Raw genomic sequence first — 27,240 nt, forward strand, 5'->3', positions numbered from 1 at the left:
GACCGGATGCCTTCGACAATTTCGGAGAGCGAGTTGGATCGGTGAAGCCCTCGTGGGTTGGAACCGTCCTCGGAGATTTCGGTTATGGCCGGCCGAAGCTTCCGCCCGCCAGCGGCAACGGGTGTGTGTGTGCCCTTCATTCGCAGGTACCGCCGTGTAACCGTTTGCGGCGACGGCTGGTGGGCCAGACGCATCAGCTCCTGGGTCTGCGACACATGAACCTTCATCAGACCGTTCTGCTCCTCGAGCAGCGCGCGAATATTGCGCTGCTCATTTAACAGCTCGGACATCTGGCTGCTTTGGAAGTCATCCCATCGCCGTGTCTGTAAGATTGGCAGCACCGATCGAGCTAAGGCTGGTCCTGGCTGGGTACTTTGGAGTGGTGCATATTAGCGCCTGGGTCGTCTCTGGTATGTTCGCGGGCATCGGTAACTCGTACTGTCTAGACGGCGGCCTTCTTGCAGGTTCAAGAATTCGTGAGCTGTTTCTCTCAACAACTGACACTCCGGAGCGCCGTGCCATCTCGCGGATGGCCTCATGAACACTATTTCCACATTGCGATACAGACATAAGTTTAACAGTGCTCGTCGTCCAGTGACTCGTTCCCGCCAGCTCCATTGGAGCCAGGTGAACGGTGATATTGTATTCGCCACTGACCGGTGTCATCGTGTTATGCCGCAATGTTGCAGATCTATGGCTGTCGGTCGGGCAGACCTGGACGACACGCAGAGACCATGGCGCGCCCGCATTTACAAATGCGTCGCCGATGGTTTGGTTTGGGTTGTGGGCGCCGACATCTACCCAGATGGAGTCTGCTGGTGGAGTAAGTGGGCCGATTTTGTGCTCGTAGCGACCCACACGCTCCGCCCAGCTTAGTCGACCCCAGCTGCCGCCACCATTCTTATTTCCACGTTCCTGGTGTAGATGTGTAAGCAGCCCTGGCAAACTTGCCAGATCCACAGCCGGGGCAGCATTTACTGAGACGCGTATGTCGAGCCTGATGCTGATAAAATTGACAGTCCGCCCTCCAGCACTAGCCGCATCACTGTCATTTAGCCATGCAGCCATCCTACACATGAATCCTGGCCTGACAATGCTGGCGTAAAACCGACTCTTCGAAGAGCCCCGGTATAACGGAACAACAATGTCCGTGCCGTGCACAAAGGTCGGCACGCGCTGGCCGTCGCATTCGATTCCCTGATCCAACTGGTTCAGGTGTGCTGTGCCGTCAGTCTCCATGTACCCTAGTAAAAAGGCGCAAATGGTGGGCTCTGACCCAGCCATGTGGCTCGCCAGCCGAGTGAGACTGCAAATTTGCTTGCCTAGCATGCCCGATACAAATATGGCGCCCACAGCCTGGTCGGTATTGTCTATACGCATCAAATTCTCGCGGCTGGCCAAGCTATGCATTGTGCCTTCGCTGGAGCTTGGTCTGTGCAAAATGTTTTCGCGCGAAGATGGCCTATGCAGTATATTTTCGCGCGAAGATGGCCTTCGCAACAGGCTCTCACGGGGTGCTTGTACGTGTGTCAAGTCTTCATGCGAGGATGGCCTGTGCGTAGAGCCTTCGCGAAATATAGGTATGTTCCCGTAAATTGAGGCGTCTCCATTTGTGTTTTTGACGCCTGAGCTGTAAACCTCGTGTTGGCGTTGGTGTTGTGCGCCGAACTTGAGGCGTCTGCCAGTATACGTCTGGGTCGCAGCCGCCGCGGAATGTAAAATGAAGGGATTTCACTCATTTGAACCAAATAGTTGAGATAAATAGTTTAATTGACAACAGTACAAAAATAATAAAAATAAAAATAAACAATCGAGAGGCCAAATGCGAAAAAGAGAGAGAAAGTGGCTAAAAAGCTGTAAATACAATTAAAAATCGTGTTGGTACTCTTTTTTTTTGGTTGCAGCTCAAAAATATCAAAAATCGCATTACTTGTGAGAATGTCGCTGAAGTTGGTGATCAATCTGTTTGCTTAGTGTGTGAATTAAAGCCGATGCTTTCTTGGGCTTTGTGGCTATATTACCAAGCCAAATAAGAAGCGCCAGCTTTGTATGTCAAGAAGCACTATCCTTGATTAATAAAATAACAATGTTGTTTAGAATAACATTCAAAATAATCTAAATGTAGGCGCCGAGGACAGCAGCAGCACCGAGAAGGGCACCAGAGAGGGCTATCTGGTGCGAAGCGCTATTGGCATCGGGGGCGGGCGAGTTGCCCTTGGCCTGCTTGGCGTTCTTTGTGTCCTTGTTAGCGTCCTTGGCGTCCTTGACCTGCTTACCGGCGTTGGCGACGGCGCTGGTGATAGCACCCTTCTTGTCAGCGGCATCTCTGCTCTTGGGCTTGTCGTCCTTATTATTGGACTTGTTATCGCTGCTCGCTGAGCTGGGTGCCTTGGAGTTGGAAGAGGCGTGTGAGACGCTTTCGGAGCGGGCAGTGATCAAAGCCTCGTCAGGGTTCCTGCTGGTGCTCTGAGCCGATGCAGCAGCAATCAGGGCAACGCTGGCAGCAAGGGCAAACTGGGTGGATTTCATGCTTGAAAATGTTCTAATATGAGTGGTTGAAGTTGTAGAAAAATGCAAGCAGACAGGTGTATGTGTATATGTATGCGTAGGTGTATAAAATTAATATATGGTTTACTAATAAAGATGCTTAATTATTTTTGGACTTTCATAGAAACAGCAAGGCGTGGACATGTCAGGCATATATACTCACTCTTGTTTACATGCCTGGTGGCTTTGGTTTTTATTTTTTGCACTTTTGCGCCGACGATTTTTGCGGGAGGCAATATCTGGCGTCCAAACATCAGCCTGTAATAAAGACAGTTTTGGTATCATTTTTGAGACTAGTTAATTTCCACATATTTGAACCATTTAATTGGACAAATATTTCACCCCGCAAAAATACGGCATTATAATCGCTACCTACGTTTACCAAATAAGTAAATAAAACACAGATACAATGGCACTAGTTGCCACATCTCTAGTTTTTAACCCCCGCAGTTTCGATTTAATATCCACAATATTCACACATTCATCCCCCTCCTCGCACTGTCTCAAGTTTACTGTTATCCCTTATTTTGTCCGAATTGCATCAATGGCACTTAATAATCTGGCCAACAGTCTTTTTACAGGCATTTTGCTGAAACAATAGTTCTCTGAGCTGCACTGAGATCTTAACCTTATATTGGTTTGATCCCTTATTTTTTGGATAAAGCCTGTGGTTCTTTGTAACAGTCTTTTGTATATTTTCTTGCTCGTACTAGGCCATGTGAGCGAGCAGCTCTTTGGCAGCAGCTAATTCACGTGGAGGCGCCCCATGCTTTACAGTGTGCGCATATTAAGGTCAATACAATTTTTTGTAAGTTTTTACATACAATACTAACCTCCACACTTGTGTAATTGTATTCCCGCACTTTTTAATATTACTCTATTGTAGCTTTTTATATCCAAGCAACCGGTTGGTGTTATTGCAATAACGCGATACTATACTATTTAATTGTTCTCTCCACACTATATATATTTTGCTACCCCGCGTCATCCGCACTCTACAACAAGCGCGCCAATTGCCGACTCATTGAACGCCATGGAGTCCAGAAGTTTAAAACTCGCGCAGGAATTTGCCAAAGATGCTCTGAAGGCGACCAAGGGAGGCTGGTTCTCAAAGCCTGAGTGGGAAACAGCCGCTCAGTATTGGGACAAGGCAGCCGCGTCGTACAAGACGGCCTGTCATTATGAGGAGGCTGCAGACTGCTACTCAAAAGCCAGTGAGGCATACGTGCACGTGAACGCAATATATCTGGCGGCCAAGTGCGCTGAAAACGCCGCCACGCTCGCTGAAAAGCATCTCAAGGACCAGGCAAGCACCATTGCATTTTACAGCCGCGCCAGCGACTTGTACGCTCTCACGGGTCGTCGTATGACAGAGCGGCAGAATGATGGAGAAGGCGGCCAAGTCTTGCGAGGGCATTGACATCAACCGAGCAATCCAGCTGTACGACAGCGCGCTGTCAATCTACGAGTCGGAGGACCGCGGCCGGTTTGCCATAGACACGTTCAAGCGGGTGACGAGGTTTTTGATTGACAACAATCGTCTTACTGAAGCCATCGCGATACAAGAGCGCCTGGTCACAGTGTGCGAGCAGATTAATAACCGTTCTGACATCAACAGGGCTCGGCTGAGCGTCATTATTCTACTGCTCGCGTTTGGCGACAGCGTGGAGGCTGGAAAGAAGCTTGATGAGTATGGCCAGGATATATCATTCGTCCGCTCCAAGGAGGCTGGCCTGGCCGACTATATGATCCAGGCCTACAACAATGGCGACCAAGACATGTTTTCTGACCTGGCCAGAGACCAAACGCTATCTTTCTTGAGAGCAGCATCGCCCGCCTGGCCGCGCGGATCAGAGTACCAGGGGGCAAGCGCCTGGTGCCCAATGTCGACGCTCAAGCTCGCTCCCCCACCGGAACACCCCAGATTACTTACCCTCCAACCCCTGGAGGGAACTCTGCTGGCGCCGCGCCGCTCCAAACAGCAGTTGCAATCGAGGACGAGGACGATGACTTACTTTAGCCGAAGATGGATTTCGATCAACGTGATTTTCAACTTTAGATTAGTTAATTTCGGATACTTCGATTAATTCGTTACTCGCGTATTTTTTTGGCCGCATTTTCTGTCTTTGCGACAACTTTGACGAATAAAAAAAGCGTGTTGTCGCAACACTTCTTTTTCACCTTCCCTTCTTTTCACTTCTTGTACACCAATTAGCACCTATTATTATCTTTATTTGTATAAGCTCTTACGACTTTACTTTGGCTTTGCGCTTTTTGTATTATTTCACTTTATCCTTGCTCTGTGAGACACCCTTCCATTTGAACCGCACATTATTTGCAGACGTGCATTTGCCTCAATGTCTTCTCCACCTCCTGCGGCTGTGGTGACACAACTTCAAATGCCACGTCGGCTGATCAAGCAGGCGGTAGCTCTTCATCCGCTGTGCAGACCAATACCGAGACCGCAGTGAATTTGGCGTCTGGCGAAGAAAGCAATGCGTCCGCACCCACTTCTACTTCTACTACTGCTGCCGCATCTGCATCCATGAATGCGCTAGTGTCTTTGCCGGCGAGCAAGCCTACCATATCTTCTGCTTCTACAAAGCAAAAGAAAAAGGCCTCCTCGTCGAGCTCACTCAGTAGCAGTGCTAAAAGGTAAGACACTGCGCAAATAAGCAATGTACTAGCGAATAACATGTGCATATCTTTTGATTTTTGGAATGTGGATTTTACTAACTCTAGCATTTGTGCTTTGCTTTTTGTAGAATCCAAAAGGAGCTTGCTGAAATCAGTCTCGATCCCCCAAGCAACTGCAGCGCTGGCCCCAAGGGCGACAACTTGTATGAGTGGGTCTCTACTATCGTTGGCCCTGGCGACTCCCCATACAGCGGCGGCGTGTTTTTCCTAGATATCCACTTCCCACAGGAGTACCCGTTCAAGCCGCCAAAGATTATCTTCCGGACGCGCATTTACCATTGCAACATCAACAGTCAGGCCAGATATGCCTTGACATTCTCAAGGACAACTGGTCTCCGGCGCTGACCATCTCCAAGGTGCTGCTTTCCATCTGCTCGCTGCTCACAGACCCCAACCCGCACGATCCGCTAGTGCACAGCATTGCGCAGCAGCTGTTGAACAAGCGCGCCGAGCACGACGCCACAGCCAAGGAGTGGACCAAGCGCTATGCGTGCTGCTAGTTGGTATGGCTGCCTTTTAGCTTCTAGTTTTTTATTTTGTAAGGAGGAAATGGTTTAGTGTTTTTTCTTTGCCCAAAAAAGCCTAAATAGACGAGTATAATTTTGAGAGTGAAAAGACGGCCCATTTAGTCAAAGGGGATCGGACGCGTAAACGCGTTGCGAGGCTCTGTAGACACTCATTGCCCGCCTGCGAGGCAGCAATGGCCGAGGGCACCTTGATACCGCAGCAGTCGGGGAACTCCTGGCCAAATGCGTAGACCGGCGTGTGTCCGCCACAGCCATGATCGCAGTCCTCGGCCCCGTGTGCAGCGACGCCCGAAATGTTGCCGCCGCTGAACGACACCAGAGACCCGAACATAAAGTGCTGCATGATGGGCAACTTTCCAATGACCTCAGCGCGGAACATCTTTACCATGCCGAGATTGACTTTTTCCCAGGACTTTGCACTGCTGATATCGTCAAGCATAGGCGAGTGCCACCTGATGGACCCGGTCTTGATGCTGTTGACAAAGCGCACGCACTCAAAGTATATGTAGTCCTTGGAAACTCGTCGAGAACCTCGGGGTTTGGATCGATTTTGGCCGCAAGTGCTTGTGCGTACGTAGCTGACCGGCTCCAAACAGGAAGGGCAAGAACTGGTAGTCGTCAAGTCCCCAGACACCATGCGAGCCCGCAGGCTCGAGCCAGTAGCTCATTTGAAGGCTGCGCATGACCTCAACATACTTGAAAAAGACATGGATCACTAGCGCCTTGAAGTCATCGGCCGTTACCAGCGCCAGCTTGTGAAGACAGAGCAAAATATCAGAAAGTTAAGCTCGTGGCCAGTGCCGTAGTCAATGCGACGGCGATTTCCAAAGCTGTCTTGCGCGTACTTGGACACTTCTTCAACATGCTCGGCGGGAACAAACTTGGCCAGCCAGACGGGCAGCATCTCCTCGCACTTGTCGTAAAAGTTGCGGAAGGCCGGGTTTCCAAAGCGGCTGTTCGTCTCAAAGGGTTTTACGTCGGTGTTGGTCTGCTTTATACTTTCCAAAAGCTGCATTAGTTGCTGAATGATTGCGCTTTCTTCAATCGTGTCAGTCGTCTTCACGCCAATTACCGATTCATTCAGGGCATTCAAAAACCCCACAATTTCGTTGCAAGCCGGCGACTCGAGGAACTGGTCCAGATCCTCTGGTGTCAATATCTGGCGGGCGGGAATCATATCGATGAAAGGTGGTTTGTGTAGTGCCACAGCTGAAATGCAATTTTAAGTTGGGTTCAAGTTTTGAAGTGAAAAAAGAGAGGAAAAACGTTCAACCTGATGACGCACTCCACAACCAAAAGACAAGCAAGCTGAAAGGAAGGGACGAGGAAGCCTGCACAATATAAATGACAAGTGTTGCTGATCGACTAATTTTGAATTAAATCAAATCACATATTTAGCAAGCTGTATCAGTCGATAGAAATGCATCCAAAGATTTACAGAAATGGAATGAGGAAGCTAAATAAAGTTGTGGTAAGTTGTTCACTTAAATTTTGGTTGTGGTTCCAACCATTACTCACGCTTTTTATATTATTTTGATGCTACAAATTCTGATATTGCAGCAAACAAAACATAAGCATTAAAAACAGTCGTATATTTGTAGATGTGTATTTGTCAACCAAACCATGAAAGAAGAAACTATGCTATAGTGGTTTTGATTTGAAGTAAATCATTTTAACAAAATATGATAATGTTAATCCATTTGAGCCTTGCGATCAACGTACTTGATTTTCACGGTGTTCACATTATTCTGCATTATATACATGCACTACAAATTTATTCTAGCAGTATGCTGCTCCATTAATCTTCAAAATCAACTGTGCACTTTGAATCGAGTGTCAGTATCATGATCAAGAGCATTTATGGCTTCTTTGGATTGTGGCACATGAAGACTTTAAATTATCAATTTTATCTACAACAGATACTATAATGCCAAAATTGGGCTGGGTCACGGGACAACAGAGGCACATAAAATATATCTATGATATTTTATGCGCACAACGATTTAACAAGAATGAGCTCCTCAGCTCTTTTCGTAATTCTCCTCAAATATATTTAATATACTGTTACCTAATTTCATTACAGCTTTGTGTGGCCAAAAGGGCAGACCAATAATAGAACTGACCAGTCACAAAGAATATTGCTAAAATGGGGATTTAAATTTATTAGAAAACTTAGGTGTTCTCATGTTCATGGTGGGAACACCTTAGTATCTATCGGAACTAAACTGATAATGTACACGGCATTTCCTATGCCAGACAAATTTATACAAACATCTAAAAAGGTGTTGATAGCAAAACAAATGCTATTTTAATGTATCTGCAATTATATCAATTTCTGTTGATATCATTCTCTGGCAAAAACAGATTCAATCATGAGCACCATGTGCCTTCATAATCAATGTGATTGAATCAGGATGTCGGGTGACGTCCTGCATCTGTGCGTGCATACGGATCTCAGCCCGGGTCCCTGCCTGGGTTGTACCCCCCTAAAGGTTCTCAACACTTACCTTGTTTTACATATACTGAATCATGGTATTGTTTATGTTTAGGACACCAATAAACATAGTTTGCACCATAGGTGTTTTCTGCTTGAGAGAAAGCACACTCATTATTTGCATGAGTGCTTTCTGCGTGAACTTGAGTAAGACTTTGGCACATAATTGATGATGCAGGAATTTATATTTACCTGCAATGCTTTACTTGGGTAGTTATAATAGCATATATGAGTTGAGATAAAAATATATTTATGTTGAAAAGATAGACAGTCCTATTTATACTTATTTACAAGCTCACGGAATTATTGCGTTGCTTTAAAAACAAAACATGCCGTGGTGTAGAGTACCAATGCATACACACTTGTTAATGGCAGACAACATTCGCTATTTATTTTTTGAGAGACTATCAGTAAGTAACACAATACAGAAATCAGGGTGCTGAAAATAAATAGAGAAAACAAATGATACTATTTTTACTTTATTCAATGGCTCTCTTGAGTACTAGCCCAACAGAAAGTAAGTACATTGCATGCTAGTTGTTAGCAAGTGTATTTCATAAGTATCTACATTTGTATTCTGTAAAAGCTAGAAAAGAGAAAGAAAGAACATAATATTGTTTTTGTTTTGCCTTTTATGATATGAGTCTTTGTACTCACAAAAAAGGGCAATTGATGGGCATTGCCTATAAAGGAAATCTGTGCCCAACATTAATGACAGACGATATTCGGCCATTTTACTTTTTGAGAAAGAATCAGTAAATAACAACAAAGAACAAGATAAATGACACATGCTTAAATAGTAAATAGAGCATTTTCTGATGTGTGGTGTGATACAAGAAATGCGGCTTGTCTCCAGCGATTGATTAATGAATCAATCGTTAGTTAATTACATACTTGGATATGCGGGAATTCATACCCACACATAAATACTAATGAATATAACAGTGGAGGCTGTTCATCCCTTAGCTTTCTGTTAGTTCATTTTGTTTAAATATATATATATATATTTAGCATAACACATACTCCTAACACTAGGTGGCTAGTGCTCCCCTCAAATCACAACAGTATCGTGTTGCATATGTCAGGGGTACAACTTCAGCACAACTTATAAAATATACGGCCTGTATGAACGAAATACATGTGCCATATAGTTTCCATCATGCAAATACTATTATAATGTTTTTCAGCGCCTTTGCAACTTTTAAATAAACAAATGCCTGTGAAAAAAATAACATTTAATGAAAGCATTGTTTTATAAATGTGCAAATGACAAACTAATTAAAATAATTTTCTTTTTAAATGGATGATTTTATTTGATGAACACAACCACAAAACACACAAACAATTGTATAAATCTTTTTCTTGGACAGCTTGGGACAGAAATACACAAAATAGAAGAGCAGAGTGTGCCAATGATTCGCCGTTTCCAATAAGACAGCACGAGTGAGCTGCTTAGGAGACGATGGTGGAGGCGGTGCTGGCAACGCTACACAAATGCAAAAAAAAGAGACAAGCAAAAAAAACAGTTGACATGCAAAATGATAAAGTAGTTAGTAATACAGCCATTTGACGACTATCGCAAAGCAAAGCAACGCACGCGAGCCTTCTGTCCCTTTTTCGCTGTATAGTGACAGTAAAAAAGTGGAGGAAAAGGCATCACGCTCCCCAAGCGCAATAGAAAAATATCCACTGTGCTTGTTTGACATGGAGAGGAGACAGCGGGGGTCCATAATAAAACTTGTAGGTTTATTATATAACTCCCGCTATCCCCGTTTGCTAAACCCAAGGCAATGTCCACATAAAAAACACGCATACAGATCAAACAAAACTGACAAAACATCAAAATGGATACTTACTACTTCCAGTTAGGAGGGAGCTGACCGCAGGCAATGTAGTAGCGGGCAAGACGGCTGATACGGGCCTCAATGAGAATCACGCGGTACTTGGCGTCAAAATCCTTGCGGTTGCGCTCGAGGTGCTTGCGGACGGAGACGGCCTTCTTGATAAGGAAGTACAGGTCCTCGGGGATCTCGGGAGCAAGGCCGTTGGCGCGCAGAATGCGGACAACCTTGGTACCGGTGATGGCGTTGACAGGGGGACACCCTGGGAGTCACGCAGAATGACACCGATCTGGGAGGGGGTGGTACCCTTGCGCGCCAGCTTGCAGATCTGCTCGCAGACGTCCTCGGGGGTGGCCTTGACCCACGATGCCGGGGTGCGGCGGTAGGGGGCAGCAGACTTGCTGATACCCTTGCCGGAAGTGTACATGCGACCCATTTTAGAGAATTAGTTGTTTAGGTGAATTTAAAGTACTAAAAAAACCCAAAGGTGAGATTTGCGTGAATGTGGAAAGAGAGATTCAAAACATGCCTTTTACCCGCGCGCTTTATTTTGCCGACATGCAATGTGGCTGAGCCGTGAAAACAAAAAGAAAATATTTTTGGATTATCCGATCAAATCAAGATATAACCAGACTTTTGATGTTGGAATTTGTCTCACAATACCCCTGATATTCAGGCGGTGTCGAGTAACATAGTGAGTAGAAAATAAAAATTAGAGAAACAAAGGTGAATATGAACGAAAGCCAATGCAATTAGCCGACCTCGCGTTATTTTTAGGCGTGGACAGATGCAGCCTTCTTCTTTTGAGATTCGTTAAAGTACGCCTTGACGCTATCACCGCCAAAGACCATGCAGACGGTCAGGTAGACGCTGAGACCGATTCTGGGAGTAACACCGCGGTAGAACCCATCAGACCATTGTTCTGGTAAATATAGCGGGCAGTGCTGAACAGGTTGAGATTCTCGGGACGGTTAGCAGCTTGGTCTGCGACTGCATTTCGACGCGAATGACCTCGAGGGGTGATTCCAGCAGGCCAGGGCGCCGCCGATAGCCGACGACGCCAGGCGCTCGGTGTTGGTGAGCTTGCGGTTGGTATCCTTGCCGCGGAAGACAGACTCGGTGACACGCGCGATACCGAAGCGCGAACCCCAGTTGGTCATCTGGCGCAGGGCAACGGCTGAAACACCGCGATTGAGGCCGCGGATGCCTTCGCGCTGGAACACGTCGTACGCGATTTTCCAGGTGCTGACGTTGGCGCCGCCGACTTGTGCCGAGTAACCTCGACGGTCTTCATAAAGGTGCAGAAGCCCATTGTTGTGTAGGCCTGGGCAACGCCGCCGCCGACACCACCGAAAAGTCCGCCCAGCTGGATGAGAAGCCGGCGACGCGCGCTCTGTAGTCAATCTCAGACGAGGTGAACATCAGCACACCACCCTTTGTCGACGCCTCAATCCACGCCCACTATAGTACAGTACAATGCACAAAAAAGATATTAGCGGAGTCATTTGCATATGAAACCCCGCGAAAAAGTACACACTGCGGACCATGCCATGGCGAATGCGCCGATTGGCCAAATGAAAGCCCGGATGCAAAAAAGGGGCGAGCCTCGTGGCACAAGCGCTGTCCGTGTTGTTCCTAATAGCAACAGAATGCCTGGGGTTGCAGGTCGGGAGAGGAAAGATGCGACGATGGCGCATTGTCAATCATTTCCTCTCTCGGCATAACGTAGACCCGGCCAGCAGATGAAGACGAAAAACGACAATATTGGAAATCATAAAATAGTAGGCGGTACATACCGGAATCAGACCCTGGTAGAAGCCAGAAATGCCGCCGCGAGCGTATGTCTTTTTCAACGTTGTGGCGATGCTGTCAGCGCGGTTGGCTACAAGTGAGAATAAAATAGCAAAGAGAGAAACAGAGATATAGTTGTATGCTTTTTAAGTACACAAAGCTTCTGTATGCATCAAAAGCCAACACAGTTTAGGCGGCGCAAACAAAACTAGCAATATAATATTTACCTGCCATGTGTGTCTTGACGACCTCGAAGGGCTGGCCTAGAGTTGACACCTCGAATGTTGGATGGCTGCACCCAGGGCAATGTTGCTCCATGACTGTGCCTTTTTTTCGATCTCCGGCTGAGCACGGGCAACAATAGCGTGAACGGGCATTGTGGTTTCGGCGGTTCCAGACATATTTTTTAGTTGAGTTGTGAAATAAAAGAGCTCCAAACAAAAAAGCAAAAAGAGAAGGAGAAATAACAAATAAAACAGTAATGCAGAAGAAAGAGAGAGAAGAGGAAAGGCGACGCACGGGGAAGAGTGGAGAAAGGAAAGGACGGAATATGGCTGGAATATATATCATATATATGCAGACAATGCAGCGACAACCAAACGCAAATAAAAACAGTTGTAAGAGCAGAAGGTTCTTACTTTCTCGAGCAGCATGGCATCCGGGATGCAGCACAGCACTCCCTCGCAGAAAGTAAGAGGGCCATCATGTATTACACTGACAAACATCATCAAAGGTCTACAGCAATAACTCTGCTTTGAATGTCCCCCAAATAAATGGTGAGCTCAGACTTTCGGCCAGCAAGCAAAAGGAGCTGACTGTTCGCTCAAGATACTTCACCAAGGGAGCACAGAGACTAAGGCAAAAAAAACCAGGTTTTTGTTTGTCGTCTTTTTGCTTGCTTCTGTTGATCCTAGCCAGCGACCCTCATTTCCCTTGCTGCGTTTCGGCGCTCTGTTTGAGCTAGGCTCAACTCGGGAAACAAAGGAGGCAAGAGCGGTGGATTGCAGTTACATTATTTTTTCCTTGTGCTCATGACTTGGTGGGAAAAAACAGTGTAGATTTTCCATTGGCTGAAACAAAATAGGAAAATAAAGGGGAGAATGGTTTCGCACAGCCAATTTGGGCGAGTGATGTGCCAAACAACCCATGTGTGTGTAATTTGCGTGGCTCGGATATTCTACAGCGAATGGGAAAGCGACACCACTGTAATTCGTTTCCAACGAAATTCATGCAAGCATGAAACGATGGGGTGCACAGCATGAAAAAAGCACAGGCCAACAACTATCACCACACCAAAAAAGTAAAGCGCAACTGGTCTGCCAGTCAGCCGGCCAAACAACAGCATGCAAACAAACACAAACAGAACATATTGAAATTGTATTTACTAATTCTTTTCGCCCAAAAGAGCCTCGAGCTGCTGCCTGAACGCATCCTTTATATCCTTAATATCGGCGCGCAACTCCATCACCTCCTCGGTCTTCTCACCAAGCATTTCCAGCGCCGTCTCATGCCTGTGCTTGAGCTCATCCAGTTCGTGCGCCAGCTGGTCCTGGTCGGTGCTCTGCTTGCGCAGCGTCTCCAGCTCGGCCGTCATCTCCACCAGACTGCGGGAATACTCGTTCTTCTGGCGCTGCGCCGTCTGCAACTGCGCCTTCAGCGATGTTATCTGCGCCCCCAGCTTCTTTGCCAATGTGTGTACGGTCATTTGATCGCTCACTGACTGCACCGCGTTAAATGATGATGCCAAGGACTCAGCGCCGCTGCCCCGACGCGGCCGGCTATCGGCGGACGATACAGAGCTGACGGACAGCGCGCGCCCATGGCCAGGAACATTTCGCTCTACGGGACTGCCAGAATGCATGGGTGAGACTGGCACGCGTGTCAGATTCAAAAAGCCAGCTGGCAATCCCCGCTCAGGCGAAGACACCGTCGCAGAGCGTAAGGGCGACGTGCTGCGTGCCATATTCTCGCAGCAGCCATCGCACGCAGGCTACTTGTGGTCTCCAGCTTTGTGTTCAAGCGGCGGATGTTCTCCTGTGCCTCCTCCAGCTGCTGCTTCAAGTCAGCGCGGGCTCTGGTCTCTGCGCGTAGCTGCTCTTTGAGCCGAGACGCCTCGGTCTGTATGTCCTCGCGCCGCTTGGTCTCTACCGCTGCTTGGCCGCGGATGGCTTCAAGTGCAGAGGTGCGGTCAGGAGCTGCTGCTCGAGGTTCAAGGCCTCCTTTGTTGCGTCTCGCGCTTCTATCGCCAGTTGCTCCTCCTTGCGCGACCACTCGCGCCGCTGCTCGGTCTGGCGCATCAGCACCTCCTCTATTTGCATCAGCAGCGGCCTCGTGTGCTCCTGGATTACTGCCGCCACATCGCTATTCTGTATATCGGCGCTGCACACCCGCGCCTGGAGTGATCGAATTTTTGTCAGAGAAGAGACTTCGCGGTCGCGGGCCTCCTCCTCAACACCATCATCTGCTGCTGCAGCTCCCTGACCTGTGCTTGTAGCCGCTCCTGCGTACTTTCCGATGCCATTTTGAGTTGAGAAATCTGAGCGACAAGCTCCTTCTCCTTCTGTGGTGGGCTTGTCCATTTCGCTGCGTACCCTGGCTGCGATTGCGCGGTCGGACTGGGTCGCTTGCCTCAGCTTTTCATTCAGCTCATCGTTCTTGGCCACAGACACATCGAGCTTGCGCTGAACCAGGTGCGCAGTCTTTTCGTAGCCCTTGCTGTCGACCCGGAGCTTCTTGACCGTATTCGACAACCGCAGCTCCTTGGACGACCACTCCTGGCCCTCAAGCATCAGTGCTTCAATTCGCTTAGCGTAATCCTCGATCATGCGCGCATGTCCTCGGGCCCTGTCGGAATTTCGCCGCGCGCAGCTTTCTGAGCTCCGCCTGTATATACGGGTTGTCCACCTTGGCCGCTGGTGCTGGTTCTGGCGTCATGCTTGTGGTGGTGGTGGGGGTAGTGGCTGATTCAAACTCATTATGCGTCTCGATTCGCTGCTGTAGCTCCATGCTGCCCCTGGCCAAGGAGTGCTGCCTGCTAAGCCTGCTCGCTGCTGGTGCGGCGAGCCCACCGCACTCGCACCGGTACTTTGGTATTCTGCCCCTGACTGAGCTTAACACCAAAGATATCGAGCAAATTGGCGTCCAGCCCTTCGGCGTCGGCAGAGTTATCCTTGATGTCCACGACCACTGTGTTCTTCTGCCTGCTACCCAGGTCAGATACGCTCGTGTAGCTCCCAAACCCTGGTGTCGCGATGCTATTCCCGCTGGTGCCGCTAATGTCGCGAGGTATGTTGACACGCGACTGCGAGTGTGAGCGCGAACCGTTGCCTGTCTGCTTGGCCGAACTGCTGATTATGTCTAGCGGGTTTGCGCTCGCTGTAGTGGTATCAGTGGTAGGCTGACGCGGACGCGGGGTGGTTGAGCGAGCTGGCTGACGACCAGCTACCGCGCCTCGTACATTCAGTGGTCCGCCCTCATTGGGTAATTCGAGGTAACGGTCTAGATGAGTTTCGACCTGATTCAATGCACTTTTAAACATGCTGCCCCAGCCACCTCCGCTATTGTTGCTGCTGTTTGTTGTTGTGCCGGAGGCCCCGTTTATGGTTGTGCTGGATGCTCCTTTGGTTGAAGCTGGCGACGACGACTTTGGCGGGCCAATTGGGCTGCTGCCAAAGAAGCTGTTCATGTTTTAAGAGTAAAAATGAAAAATGAAAAATGGTACAAAATGTGAAATTATAATTATAATTCCAAGCAAAATTATTTTTGAAAGGGACTTGAAGGACACATCCACAGGCCACAGTATGTTTGATTCATAGGCCAGCGCGGCGTCACATGCGGTGATAAAAAACAAACGTAATCGCGGAGATAAAAAAATGACAAGCTCGCTTTTTTTTTTTTTAAAAAAGTCAATGGCCGATCGTGCCTTTAACAAATTGTCATTAATGGCGCTGTGTGCCATTCTGCAGACCTTGAAACATGCTTGTGCTTGTTTAAACATGAACGATTTTTAAAATTTTCTGTTTACAGTCTTGAATAATGAATAATGAAAATGGAATGGAATACGTTGAAAAAAGACAAAGACATGTGGCCTTGTGGCCTTGTTTCGGCCCGCCCTTAAAAGAAAAGGAAAAGTTGAGGTCGACTAATCCTTGTCACGTAAAAATCAGCAGGCTCTAAGCGGCAAGCACAACCGAGTGCTGGCCACCGGCAGCAACCTTGGAGACGACCTTGCCGTCGATCTTCTGGCCCCTCAAAAGCGTGGGCTCGGCGATGTCCTCCTCCTCGCCATTGCCCAGCTGTAGCATCTCGCCAAAGCCCCACGTGTACGCTTTGCCGTCCTGGCTCACTGCAATGTTGTGGTTAGAGCCGCAGGTAAAGTCGACAATAGAAGGGATGGACTCGATCTGCGTCGGCAAGTTGATCGCCTTTTTGTGCGCCGACGCATCCTCGGTGGCCTGCGAGTTGGCGTTGATCTGCATGCTCTCGGTGTCCTGGACCAGCGTGGCAAAGGGAAGTCCGGTTTGGTGCGAATCGGAGCGACCAAAGGAGAACAGCTTACCCTCAGCGGTCAGCGCAATGGTGTGGTGCTCACCGCCGACAATCTTGATAATGTTGGCACCCTTCAGAGCGGCAACTTGCGTCGGCTCATGCACAATCTCGGCGTTGCCGCCGTCGTCGGTGCCAGGCCCAGCTGGTGGAAGTTGTTCAGGCCCCAGGCGTAGACGGAGCCGTCCTTGGTGATGGCAAAGCTGTGGTACGAGCCACAGCCAATTTGGTGGACATCCTGCAGGCGGATGCGTTCGGGCGTCAGGCCGTGCATGCGGCGGCGCTCCATGATCAGGCGGCCCAGCTGACCCTGCTGGCCGTAGCCCCAGGCGTATACCTTGCCGCTAACCGATAGCGCAAGCGCGTGGTCGACGCCGGCGCACAAGTTGACGATGGGTTCGCGGAAGTTGTTGATAACCGCCGGTGTGGCCTGGATCTCGGTCTCCTCGCTGAATCCCATGATGCCCTCGGCACTGCGGAACGTGCCCCACGAGTAAACGTGGCCGTCCTCGACAGCGCAAACGTAGCTGAATCACTGCATGCCACACGTGTGATGGCAATGCCGTCGAGGCCCTCGACGAGCCCAGGCACGTTCTCCTCGCCGTTGCGGCCCAACGCCCGCTGGTCATTGCACCCCCACGACCACAGCTTGCCGTCCAACGTTAGCGCCATCGTGTGCAAACCGCCAGAGACCACATCGACTATCTGCTGGTCGAGGCTGTCCATCGGGAACGGCTTTTACGCTCAGTCATGTCCTCTCCCAATCCCAACTGCCCGCAATCACCATTCCAAACACGTGCACGGTTCCCGGCACTGTCGCCCGCGTAGCCAGCGCATGGACTGGCTCTGTGCGCGACTTGATGAATGGCTTAGCTACGGGTGCCATTGGCTTCTGTGGCGCAGCTGCCTCTTGTGTTGCCTCTGGCTCTGCCGAGGGTGTCATCTTTTTTGTAGTCCTGGCCTTGACGCTGGTCTTTGCCCGCGCTTTGCCTCTCGCCGCCGCCACGCCCCTCTTAGCGACAGGCGCCTTCTTTGCGACTGCCTTCACTTTGGGCTCATCAACCCCTGTCTGCACCTTGCGCCTCTTCTCTGCGTTGGACAAGTCACCGGCTGCCTTGCGTGCTCCTATTCTGTCGGAAGTGTGTGTAGAAGCGATGACCATTGTGATAAGATACAAGTGTAAATTTTTTGTTAGATTCAATAGTTAAAATGGTAATTGAAAAAGAAAAACGATAAAAAATATTTGGTTTCGCGTAGCTACAAAAGCAAAAAGTGAGAAGAAGAAAAAAGGAAAAGAGGAAAACGAGAGTAGTGAGAATAGCGGATAGAATGTCGGATAACCGGGACCTGGGAGAATGCTGTACAAAATTTTAGCGAAACGCACCCCCTGGTTTACCAAGCAAACATACATTTCAGGGTTTAAAAAATCAACAAATCAAACGCAGTAAATATACGCATATTAAAGGTTTGCTTGTGGAATGCGTACGCGCGCCAAAAAAATATATGGATCTTGCACAGACCACACCCATTCATTGCCCTCCCCTTTGCAAAATACGAAAAAAGAGGGAGAAAAAACCTCAGCACGCTTTTGATTATCTCGCGCTCGTTCAGTGATTTTTATTTACACAAAAACATACGAAAATACTTACTTTTGGTTAGTGTCATTTCTGTGATAGTTTTAATAGGCGTTGTCTACTAAAAATAATGATGAAAAGTCAGAAGAAAAAGGTCTGCCAAGCTTGACTTGATGAGTAGCACAATAAAAGCCTTTTTTGTATTTTACATTTTTCCCAACAAATCTCGCTGAGGAATAAATCCGACCGCCAAGATGCAGAGGCAGAAACAAAACAGGAATTGAGGAGCAGTCTGATACACATAGAGCCAGTCAAAAAGAAAAAAGGTAAAAAAAAAGCTCAGACTGCGTCCAGAAATCCCCAAAACGGTCCTCTTTCGTTTTTTGGTATCGTAGGAACATTGCAGTATCACGATCCTCAAAAAGTTTAAAAGCAATTATTCTGTGCAACAAACCAAAAAAAATTAAAATAAAGGGCGTCTACTGCTAGTCGCGCACTGTCACAGCCAGTGCCCTAAGCTCACTTGCTGTTCTGCACCTCGTATCTCTTGCCGCGGAACCCGTAGATGCCCCAGTTGGCAATTGCCCACTCCTGCAGATTCCTGATGCCAAAGTCGCGCTTCAGGCTGGCAAACGGGTTGGGCTGCGGCTTGAGCAGCCAGTCCACCTGCTTGCCAAAGTCCTCCTCGAGCCCGGCCACATCGCTGGCCATGTCCTGCTCGTGGAACCCGGTAGCAAACACCGCGCACTTGGTTTCCAGCAGTTTCTCGATGGTCGGCTGCCATCCGGCGCGCCCCTTGGGATGTGCCAGCCCGGGGCTGAACACGAAGAATATGTCCGTAAACGGATCAAACGGTGCAAAGTTCCAGATTGCGTCGTGGAAGTACCCCTTGTGGTACTTGAGTGCCAGCCGTGAAGACACAACAATCGTCGACCGCGTCTCGTCGGGCGTCGGGATGCACTCGGGGCCAACAAAGTAGATGTGGATGGGCTGTGGGGCAGCAGATACGACAACTGCAGGTACAGGTGTGGCGGCAGCATGGCCTCGGCCCTGGCGCCCAGCACAAAAATGCGAAGCGGCATCTGCTGCATCTCGAGCTCCTTCTCGCTGCGTGCCAGCTCGTGCTCCTTGATCGTCGTGCGCAGGGCCGTCATGGACTTGAGCCCCTCGGGCGTCAGACCGCTGCCCAGCGTAAACGGACTGTACTGGTGCAGCGTCGCACCGATAGTAATAGGATATGTCAGTACTTTGCTCACATGCCGCATTGACCGGTCCGACTCGACGTTTGTGAAGGACCGCGTGTACAAGAACGTGTCCCAGCTACTGAGATTTACCACAACTTCGGGGAGCTGCGCCGACGGGAACTCAAACTCCCGCAGCGTGCGTCCTGACCGCAGATCGTGTTCATCCTCGTTGGCCTCGCGCAGATAGTTGCAAAGCTCCTCTTGGTGCATTTTGTCGGCCACCCAGTGCTTCTCGTCGCAGTGCGTCGGGTATCCGCAGTCCGGGCACTCGAACAGTGGCTCGCGTGTTGCCGCATGTCCCTGGGCGTTGTCTCAGTCACGCAGCTGGGGCAGCATCCGTGGTTCTGAATGAGAATGCCCTTCTCACGCATCTCTTTGATCGGCGACTTTGATAGCGGGTGGAAAAGGTCGTTGGGCTTAACCAGCAGCCGCGACTTGCTTCCCTGAAGATGCCCTCCCTCGGTAGCACCATTTGGCGGTGAAGGCGCAAACAACGATTTGAATGAAATGAATCGCTTGGTGCCCAGTGTCAACGACGCTGTGTGGTTTGCCTTGCTGTTGTACAGGCCACTGTTGCGGGAGGAGCCGCGCAAGGAGCCGCTCAGAAGAACTCTCGAACAAACGACCATTGCTTGGAATTACAGAGATATAAGAGGGTGCTGGCTGCAAGTAAAATGCGCGACTTTAGGAATAAAAATATATGTAAATTGTGGAAGCAACGAAAATGCATACAAAAGTAGATGTTGATTTTTCAGTTTGAAAAGTGAAGAGTCTCGATAAGCGTTGAAGACAACACGCATTTTGCGCCAAGTTTCCTTTTTTCTCTGATCCCCAAATACGCGATTGTGATCAGCATGATTACTGGAGCAAAAAAATACCAGCTTGTTTATGTGGAAATGCGTAAATTTGATAGGGCTTTGAGAGCCAATATTGCTCCGGCGTGGGCGGGGCGTCTCTGGGCAGCATCCTTCTCTCCCTCTCCATATAAATAGTGCTTAATTGCTCTCGCCCTCGAGTTAAATCGTGCGTTAAGACATAAAACTTTTATAATAGTCAATTTCTGGTACGTTATCATTACGTTCTGAAGGACACTCGGAGCAAACACAGCGATGGATGCACGCAGAGTAGAGGGTGATGGATGCGCGAGATGACAGATGGCGGATGGATGCATCGATGAGATTTGGATACGACTTTGGCTTGGTGGCTGGGAAATTGCAAAGTCAGCGGCTCTCTCTGTGAGAGGGGGTGTCATTTATAACTAAGTGGTGGCAGTGTGAAATTTTTAGTTTTGAATTCGAATTCAGGGCAAATGGCATAATTCAGTTTTTTGGATTCTCTTGCGGTTTGTCTTATTTTTGTTATTCAAGCTTTTATTTCTATTACCCAGTTTAGACTAGCCATTTGTTGGACAACTTCCTTTCTTTGGAGTTGAAACCAATCTCATTTGGCTGCATCAGCAAATCCGCACATCCACCATACTTGATCAATGGCGATTGCAACTATCTGAAGACCTCGTTGCTGTTATCAGCAGAGAAACTTCACATTTATTTTCTTGCAGCATATTGCGCACCCTTTAGTCACTGCTTTTACCAAATAAGCAAACCATTGCAACACAATTAGCTGCCATAAACTTACTAAACACTTACTTATCCGCCCTCGATTTATAACTATAGAAAATGCGTTACATTGCTGCCTACCTGCTTGCCCAGCTCGCCAACCCCGAGGCTGTCCCCACCACTGATGCCATTACCAAGATCATCTCCTCGGCCGGTGTTGATGTTGATGCTGAGCGTCTCAGCCAGCTCATTGCCGCTCTTGAGGGCAAGACCATCAGCGAGCTGATCGCTGAGGGCCAGTCCAAGCTTGCCTCCGTCCCCTCGGGTGGTGCTGCCCCTGCTGCTGGTGCCGCCGCCGCTACCGGTGGTGCTGCTGCCGCCGAGGCTGCCAAGCCTGTTGAGGAGGAGGAGGAGTCCGATGATGATATGGGCTTTGGTCTGTTCGACTAAGCCTGCTATACTCTTTGGATGCACCGCTTTTTCAAGGTTTATTTTTTTCTAGTTTTACAACGAAAGAAATATACTTTTTCAAAACAAATTTCTTTATTTTGTGCGCGTCGGATTCAATTATCCGTTTATCCATGGATTGATTGTAGTGCGGCTGTCCTGCTTTTAAGCGCGCTTGCTGTAACTGTGTGAAATGAGAATGGCTAATCCATACAACTGGGATTTCCTGGCCCGTGAAAGTATAATAGCCACCCTGGGGGTGCATCATTTGCGGATACTGCAGTCAAACTCTAAGTGTTGTAATCGGCTGGTCAGCAGGCGGCATGATGCGCATCCCATCTGCATTTGAAGCAATATTCGTCAAGTTCGTTTTATAATCACAACTAGCACGCACGCACACCCGAAGTAGACGTTTGCGAGGATCACACCGACAAAGTGCAATTTAAAGCCAAAAAAAAGAATGAGAGTCCAGCTCATGCTACGGTTTTGGTAATATCTGCTGCAGCAAATCACATTGCCCTTTTGCATTCGACACTGCGTAGTTTTGCGCTCGCGCACATTGCCATTTTGTCTTTCTTTCCCTCGACAACAATTTCTTGTAGCCATTTTTACACTTTTTTATTGCACATTAACTATGAAATTTGGTAAAACAATCGAGACCAACGCAAAGGAGCTGCCCAAGGACTGGCAGCCGTATATCATCCAGTACAAGCAGCTGAAGAAAAGCATCAAGCAAATTGTTTACGAGCTCGACAATACGTTTAGGACACTGAACCTGTCGCCTCTAACAGTCTCTGGCGAGCCATCGGCCAACGATAGCAGTACCATAGATAACGGCACCGCCGATAACAGCAAGGCGACTTTTTCGGCAGATGGCAGCATCAGTAGCGACGCTGTGTTAGAAGCGATACCGGTCAGATGTGTGGGAGTGCCCGAAGAAATCGTGTACAACATTGAGAGTAAGTGTGAGAATCAAGCCATCTTGTATTCGATGGCGAATTTTCCCAAATCAAATCAAAAGCTTTGACATTGCGCACGTGCTCATTTTCACCTTATCCACTCGTCCATCATTGCATTTTTTATTATTTCCATTAGAGGATAGCAATGGCGTTGTGCACCCAGTTATAATTGTCAAAATCTGCAAACCCGTCGATGCCATGCAGTGCAGCCAGATTGTGGAGCTTCCAGACGTGGCTGGACTGCCACAGCGCACATCAATTATTCTGCCACCATCACACACAAATGACGCCGATACGGCTGGAGACATCATTGACAACGGAAAGATTTACGTTGGCCATAGCAGTGAATCGATGTCGAAATCAAAATTGTTGACGCCAAGCGCAATTTGGACTACGCACTCACACACACTGGCGGCTGCTTCTGAGAGCTCTAAAGTGCCCAACAGCAATATACACATTGAAACGACAATCATCGAAGACATCGAGGAGACAAAGGTCACATTGCGGCTGCAGACAGACCAAATGTTTTTTGCGCAGTTAATTCAGTACATCGAGCGCACACACGAGTTCGAGCGAGAGTATACCAAGCAGTACAACTACAATGTCAGCACGTTGGGAAATGAGCTGACTGCAGTCACCTCGCCATTCAAGCATGATTTCCAGATCTGGCGTGAGATCTTCCGGTTGTACATGGAGGCAGACGTGTGGGATCACACGGAGGGTGACTTTAGGCCGACAAACACGGCAAAGGAGGGCCAAGGCCGATTCGGCAAGTTTACAAGCCACATAGACAGCCTCGGGCTGGCTAACAAGTTTCGCGATCCGCTCTCGGCAAAGCTTTTGATAAACTTTTACGAGCTCAACTCAGAGCTGACATACCTGAAGATGCTGCAAGAGATGAACGACCTGGCCATGCGCAAGATTCTGAAAAAACATGACAAGCGCACCAATCTGATATCCAAGGCCCAGTTCCCGCGGATGGTGACCATCGACACAACTACGCTGACAAAGGCTCTTTTGTTCACGTTTCACACTGAGCTCGTTGGCATTGTGCCGCAGATCGACGACTATTTGTGCCCAATGTGTCTCAACATTGCCTGGCGCCCGCTACGTCTGCACTGTGGGCATGTGTTCTGTTCACGGTGTGTGGTCAAGGCGTCCCGGCGCTGCATCTTTGACTGCCCTGTGTGTCGCGCGAAAGATGCCATCTACAAGGCGGGCGTGACAAACATCGACAAGGCCCTTCTCAACTTCCTCAAGCTATATTTTCCACAAGAAGTCAAGGAGAAGCAGCGTGACATCCAGCACGAGATATCCCACGACGAAACACGGGTCGTGCTTGCCGTGCAGACTCGCGACAGGCCGTGCGTAATCATGTAGCCCAAATGGACTAATGAATTTTAAAAATGTACCTTTTGGTCAACAAAGGTTTTCGATATGTACTGCGCCATTGCGCTTTGATCAAAAGCATCCCTTATTTGATATTTTAATAATTAGGAAATCAAAAAAGTTCTGGCAAAATTTAATTTTTTAGCTGTCTCAGCGCGATATGATATTGCTCACCACCATCCCCAAGCTTATGCAAAGCGCTCATGTTTTGAACCCGCTCGACTTTGCCCCTCTTTCGACTTGAATTTGATTTATACTTTTTACAAACTTCTAAATCTATACCTAGAAAAATGCTGCGAATTGCCGCCTGCCGCATTGCCATGCGGCGCAGTGGTGCTGGCGCAAGCATCCCAACACATTACACAACAGCAGTCGCAAGCAAGCTGGCACACGCCCGCGCGTTTTCCAGCGGCATCACATCTGAGGGCCGGCGTCGCCAGTACGAGGACAATGACCAGTACCCGCGGCCTCGATCGACCAGGCCCAACCGCCCAGAGCAGATTGCAACCGAAGAGCTCATGAACAGGCTAGATAGCAACGCCGGGGACAAAGCCGAGCTGCTAGAGAAAATCAAGGTCACCGATGACGAAGTGAACAGGATCTACGACTCTATCATGGGTGTGGATCACCGCAAAGAGCGTGACGAGCAGTCGCTCAGGCACAAGTCCCGAGCACAACATTTGGAGATTCGCAGGCAGTCCAGGGAGCGGATGAGAGGCGGCGTTCCCGACAAGCAGAACACAAAAAATAATGCCGAGGGCGAAGATGGTGCCACAGATAACCACCGCGACGGCAGGCTTGCAGATGCAATCAATATCAGGCCGATCTCAGAGAAGACCATGGAGGAGATGATCTACGTCGACACCCGTGCTATCCGCGACATGGAGGAGGCCAGGCGTGCAGTCATTGCCTCCACTGATTCAAACCAAATTCAAAAGCTCGAGGAAAAGATTCGTGAAATTGCTTCTGCTTCTGCTGCGCCTACTAAGGCCGCAGACACCCTTTCCGAGACAGGCGCTGCGGAAGAGAAAAATGGCCTTGATCTGAATACTGTCGACGCAAAGGCTGACGAACTGTTCAGTGATTTTGCGCCAGAGCTATCGGTATCCGAGTTCAACCATGTCATATTTGCCAATATGCTTGCAGGGCGGGCAGATGAAGCCGTGCGCGTCTACGAGCTGCTGCTGGACTCTGGGCTGCAGCCAGATCAGACAACATTTGCAAATTTGACAATTGCGCACGCCAAGGCTGGCGACCTGGATACTGCAGTGTCCATGTTCAAGAAGCTTGAGGACCGCGGCTTGGAGCCGACTATCTACTCGTATGGAACACTGATCAAGGCGTATATGGAGTTTGACCGGATTGACGACGCCTTTGGCGTGTACGAGACGATGAAAACGCGCGAGATGTGGCCCAACCTGCCAGTCTACAATAGCCTGATTGTCGCATGTCTCAAGGTTGGTGACTACAAGCGCGCGTGGGGAGTGTTCGAGCATCTGCGGTACACGATTGCCAAGCCGGATGAAATTTCGTTTTCCATCATGATACACGCCTGCGCGAAGAACGGCGAGGTCGAGAAGGCCATGAATTTGTTTGAGGAGATGATCAGCAACAAGCTAGCCCTCTCCGATGTTACCTTCAACTCGCTCATCCACGCGTGCGCGCTGCGTCCGGACTACTTTGACGAGGGATTCCGCCTGCTGCAGCTCATGGAGGCCAACGGGTTCCAACCGGACTTTTACACGTACAACACTCTCATCTACGCCTGCGCGCGAAAGAAGAACCTCGGGCTGGCGCGCGATCTGTTCCGCGACATGCTGGAAAAGTCGATGGACCCGAGGAAGCAAGGCCTACTCAAGATCGATCCAGTGACAATTTCCAACATGATGTGGGCGTATGCCGGCTATCTGTACACAGTAAAGACCTGCTCGTGGAAGATGGCCCGGAAGTACGAGACTCTGGCGATGGATGTTCTACAGGAGATCAAAGCTGAAAGCGATTCAGGCGAGCCTGACGGCTATATCGGGCAGGCGCTCACCAAGGCAGACAAGAGATTCGGCGCCAACACGGCATTCTTACGGCTGGTCGATGCTCAGGAAAGGGCTGCGCAGGCAACACGGGATATCCAGGACACTATGGACAAAGATATCCCCAAGGAGGCGCGCGACCAGCAGCGCATGTCGCTGATCAACACGCTGATGCCCGAAGATGTCCCCAGCGCCCACAACAGTGTCGGCTCCGAGGCCGCTCGCCTGATGAGGTTCTACATGGACGTTCTTAAGGGCAATGTGAATGCGCAGCTTCTGAACGCCTACATATCAGCGATGATCTGCAACGGGCGCTTCCGCGATGCCTGGAAGATCTTCCTCCACGACTTTGACAAATACAATGTTTCCAAGGACGGATGGACGTTCCAGCGTATGATCCGTCTCTGTGCGCGCACACGCGATGTACCCAGCGGGTGGCGGGTCTGGGACGAGTTTAAGGCGTGGCGCGCCGATGTGGAGAAGGCGCTCAAAACGCCTGGCCACGAGCAGCTCAAGCGGTCTCAGACTATGGTCTACCGCTCAGCCACTGACGGAGATGCTGTGGACAAGGATGCAGCTCCTGGTGCGGAGGGCGATGCTGCAGCGCTGAATCGTGCTAGCCAGGACATGTTGGCTCTGGCCGAGGGCCTTGTTTTTCCTGGAGAAAACGTGATTCCGCAAGTCGTGGCTGGCGGAGCAATGGCTGTTTTGCCATCGGACCGCGAGACTGCGCGCAAGCGGATCGGCTGTGGCATGAAGGCTGAGCATGCAACGTACATTGAAATGATCACCTTGCTCGGCAGCTGCGGCGACTTCCGCGCGGCGATCAAGCTGATCCGCGAGGAAAAGAACGATATTCTGGAGCACAAGCACAATCCCACGATGGAGGATGTTAGCAGCCTGTACCAGAACGCCTTGGTCGCTGGCGACAAACATTCAACTTTGGATATCCGCGGCCTGTGTATGCAGAAGCCCGCGCATTCGGCGCGTAGAGCCCTGCATCGCAAGTGGGGCACGTCCTTCAGCTGGGATCTGACCGACCCTCAACAAAAGTCGCTGAGCCGGCGGTTCCCCGAGGAGTTCCGGCGGCACAAGGCGCCCTTCAAAGACGGCGAGCAGGTTTTGGTGAGCAACCGCCGCTGAATCAATGAAATATGATCATAATTGGATATGATAATATAATAATTTGAGGATATTTGAAGGGAAAAATAGGAAAAAATAATCAGGACATGAAGCTATTCACGGCACAACACATGGCAATGAATGCAGTGATTGCAAACGTGACTTGATGTCCGACCTCGATCAACAGTATCGGTGGACTGGAAAACGGATGATGTAATAAAACTCGTTTTTACTAAATATATATAATTCAAAAATACACTATAAGGGATCTTAAAAAGCTCCGCTTTTCTATTCAAAGCTATCAACAATGAAAATAGAAATCGCGATTGTCATGTGACATTGTAATAATTGATGTGACAGATGACAGGGCAGATGGCTGTGTGCCAGCAATGGATCCAGCAATCACGAGCGTGTAGCCCAGGGCGATAACCCAGCTCACCAGCTCATTGATTTCCAAGATTACAAGCAAAAGCATTGCTA

The 27,240-nt window shown here is 49.2% G+C and overlaps 14 protein-coding genes across 14 annotated transcripts; 4 read left to right on the forward strand and 10 right to left on the reverse strand.

Annotated features, from left to right (window-relative positions):
- Nucleotides 1-154: 154 nt before the first annotated feature.
- BX661DRAFT_99251 (uncharacterized protein) lies at nucleotides 155-1,571 on the reverse strand. Its single transcript, XM_051539648.1, has one exon. The coding sequence runs from the start codon at nucleotides 1,408-1,410 to the stop codon at nucleotides 307-309; it is 1,104 nt and encodes a 367-aa protein (XP_051392068.1). The 5' UTR covers nucleotides 1,411-1,571; the 3' UTR covers nucleotides 155-306.
- A 496-nt stretch (nucleotides 1,572-2,067) lies between these two features.
- BX661DRAFT_181306 (uncharacterized protein) lies at nucleotides 2,068-2,674 on the reverse strand. Its single transcript, XM_051535666.1, has one exon. The coding sequence runs from the start codon at nucleotides 2,527-2,529 to the stop codon at nucleotides 2,116-2,118; it is 414 nt and encodes a 137-aa protein (XP_051392069.1). The 5' UTR covers nucleotides 2,530-2,674; the 3' UTR covers nucleotides 2,068-2,115.
- Nucleotides 2,675-3,392: 718 nt separating this feature from the next.
- BX661DRAFT_181307 (uncharacterized protein) lies at nucleotides 3,393-4,732 on the forward strand. The gene is made up of 3 exons (XM_051535667.1): nucleotides 3,393-3,891; nucleotides 3,929-4,327; nucleotides 4,348-4,732. Exons 1-3 carry the CDS (start codon nucleotides 3,581-3,583, stop codon nucleotides 4,565-4,567), a joined length of 930 nt encoding a protein of 309 aa, XP_051392070.1. The 5' UTR covers nucleotides 3,393-3,580; the 3' UTR covers nucleotides 4,568-4,732.
- On the reverse strand, nucleotides 4,733-7,030 carry BX661DRAFT_181308 (uncharacterized protein). Its single transcript, XM_051535668.1, is given in 4 exon segments — nucleotides 4,733-5,230; nucleotides 5,921-6,244; nucleotides 6,303-6,523; nucleotides 6,535-7,030. 4 exon segments carry the CDS (start codon nucleotides 6,946-6,948, stop codon nucleotides 4,963-4,965), a joined length of 1,227 nt encoding a protein of 408 aa, XP_051392071.1. The 5' UTR covers nucleotides 6,949-7,030; the 3' UTR covers nucleotides 4,733-4,962.
- A 2,522-nt stretch (nucleotides 7,031-9,552) lies between these two features.
- Nucleotides 9,553-10,660, reverse strand: BX661DRAFT_181310 (40S ribosomal protein S13). Its single transcript, XM_051535669.1, is given in 3 exon segments — nucleotides 9,553-9,751; nucleotides 10,122-10,368; nucleotides 10,380-10,660. The coding sequence occupies 3 exon segments, from the start codon at nucleotides 10,540-10,542 to the stop codon at nucleotides 9,718-9,720; spliced, it is 444 nt and encodes a 147-aa protein (XP_051392072.1). The 5' UTR covers nucleotides 10,543-10,660; the 3' UTR covers nucleotides 9,553-9,717.
- Nucleotides 10,661-10,879: 219 nt separating this feature from the next.
- On the reverse strand, nucleotides 10,880-12,215 carry BX661DRAFT_193677 (mitochondrial carrier domain-containing protein; the record flags this gene model as incomplete). The annotated part of the gene is made up of 6 exons (XM_051537802.1): nucleotides 10,880-11,028; nucleotides 11,098-11,351; nucleotides 11,372-11,472; nucleotides 11,493-11,567; nucleotides 11,903-11,988; nucleotides 12,125-12,215. The coding sequence occupies 6 exons, from the start codon at nucleotides 12,213-12,215 to the stop codon at nucleotides 10,880-10,882; spliced, it is 756 nt and encodes a 251-aa protein (XP_051392073.1).
- A 659-nt stretch (nucleotides 12,216-12,874) lies between these two features.
- BX661DRAFT_99340 (TATA element modulatory factor 1 TATA binding-domain-containing protein) lies at nucleotides 12,875-13,950 on the reverse strand. Its single transcript, XM_051539651.1, has one exon. It carries the CDS (start codon nucleotides 13,858-13,860, stop codon nucleotides 13,282-13,284), a length of 579 nt encoding a protein of 192 aa, XP_051392074.1. The 5' UTR covers nucleotides 13,861-13,950; the 3' UTR covers nucleotides 12,875-13,281.
- On the reverse strand, nucleotides 13,951-14,826 carry BX661DRAFT_99339 (uncharacterized protein). Its single transcript, XM_051539650.1, has one exon. The coding sequence runs from the start codon at nucleotides 14,720-14,722 to the stop codon at nucleotides 14,042-14,044; it is 681 nt and encodes a 226-aa protein (XP_051392075.1). The 5' UTR covers nucleotides 14,723-14,826; the 3' UTR covers nucleotides 13,951-14,041.
- Nucleotides 14,827-15,733, reverse strand: BX661DRAFT_99338 (uncharacterized protein). The gene has a single exon (XM_051539649.1). It carries the CDS (start codon nucleotides 15,580-15,582, stop codon nucleotides 14,932-14,934), a length of 651 nt encoding a protein of 216 aa, XP_051392076.1. The 5' UTR covers nucleotides 15,583-15,733; the 3' UTR covers nucleotides 14,827-14,931.
- Nucleotides 15,734-15,884: 151 nt separating this feature from the next.
- Nucleotides 15,885-18,461, reverse strand: BX661DRAFT_181316 (regulator of chromosome condensation 1/beta-lactamase-inhibitor protein II). The gene is made up of 5 exons (XM_051535670.1): nucleotides 18,092-18,461; nucleotides 17,227-17,567; nucleotides 16,989-17,177; nucleotides 16,621-16,950; nucleotides 15,885-16,552 (listed from the first exon to the last, which is right to left on the reverse strand). Exons 1-5 carry the CDS (start codon nucleotides 18,105-18,107, stop codon nucleotides 16,070-16,072), a joined length of 1,359 nt encoding a protein of 452 aa, XP_051392077.1. The 5' UTR covers nucleotides 18,108-18,461; the 3' UTR covers nucleotides 15,885-16,069.
- BX661DRAFT_181317 (zinc-finger of mitochondrial splicing suppressor 51-domain-containing protein) lies at nucleotides 18,451-20,029 on the reverse strand. Its single transcript, XM_051535671.1, has 3 exons — nucleotides 19,581-20,029; nucleotides 19,081-19,560; nucleotides 18,451-19,006 (listed from the first exon to the last, which is right to left on the reverse strand). The coding sequence occupies exons 1-3, from the start codon at nucleotides 19,887-19,889 to the stop codon at nucleotides 18,536-18,538; spliced, it is 1,260 nt and encodes a 419-aa protein (XP_051392078.1). The 5' UTR covers nucleotides 19,890-20,029; the 3' UTR covers nucleotides 18,451-18,535.
- Nucleotides 20,030-20,936: 907 nt separating this feature from the next.
- Nucleotides 20,937-21,266, forward strand: BX661DRAFT_197866 (60s acidic ribosomal protein-domain-containing protein; the record flags this gene model as incomplete). The annotated part of the gene is made up of 1 exon (XM_051538178.1): nucleotides 20,937-21,266. One exon carries the CDS (start codon nucleotides 20,937-20,939, stop codon nucleotides 21,264-21,266), a length of 330 nt encoding a protein of 109 aa, XP_051392079.1.
- A 586-nt stretch (nucleotides 21,267-21,852) lies between these two features.
- Nucleotides 21,853-23,725, forward strand: BX661DRAFT_153075 (SPX domain-containing protein). Its single transcript, XM_051533247.1, has 2 exons — nucleotides 21,853-22,222; nucleotides 22,359-23,725. The coding sequence occupies exons 1-2, from the start codon at nucleotides 21,898-21,900 to the stop codon at nucleotides 23,600-23,602; spliced, it is 1,569 nt and encodes a 522-aa protein (XP_051392080.1). The 5' UTR covers nucleotides 21,853-21,897; the 3' UTR covers nucleotides 23,603-23,725.
- An 867-nt stretch (nucleotides 23,726-24,592) lies between these two features.
- BX661DRAFT_181323 (uncharacterized protein) lies at nucleotides 24,593-26,921 on the forward strand. Its single transcript, XM_051535672.1, has one exon. The coding sequence runs from the start codon at nucleotides 24,748-24,750 to the stop codon at nucleotides 26,779-26,781; it is 2,034 nt and encodes a 677-aa protein (XP_051392081.1). The 5' UTR covers nucleotides 24,593-24,747; the 3' UTR covers nucleotides 26,782-26,921.
- The last annotated feature ends 319 nt before the right edge of the window (nucleotides 26,922-27,240 follow it).

The sequence above is a fragment of the Kickxella alabastrina genome (assembly GCF_025024165.1).
Source record: "Kickxella alabastrina strain RSA 675 chromosome Unknown BX661scaffold_9, whole genome shotgun sequence".
Classification (NCBI taxonomy): domain Eukaryota; kingdom Fungi; phylum Kickxellomycota; class Kickxellomycetes; order Kickxellales; family Kickxellaceae; genus Kickxella; species Kickxella alabastrina.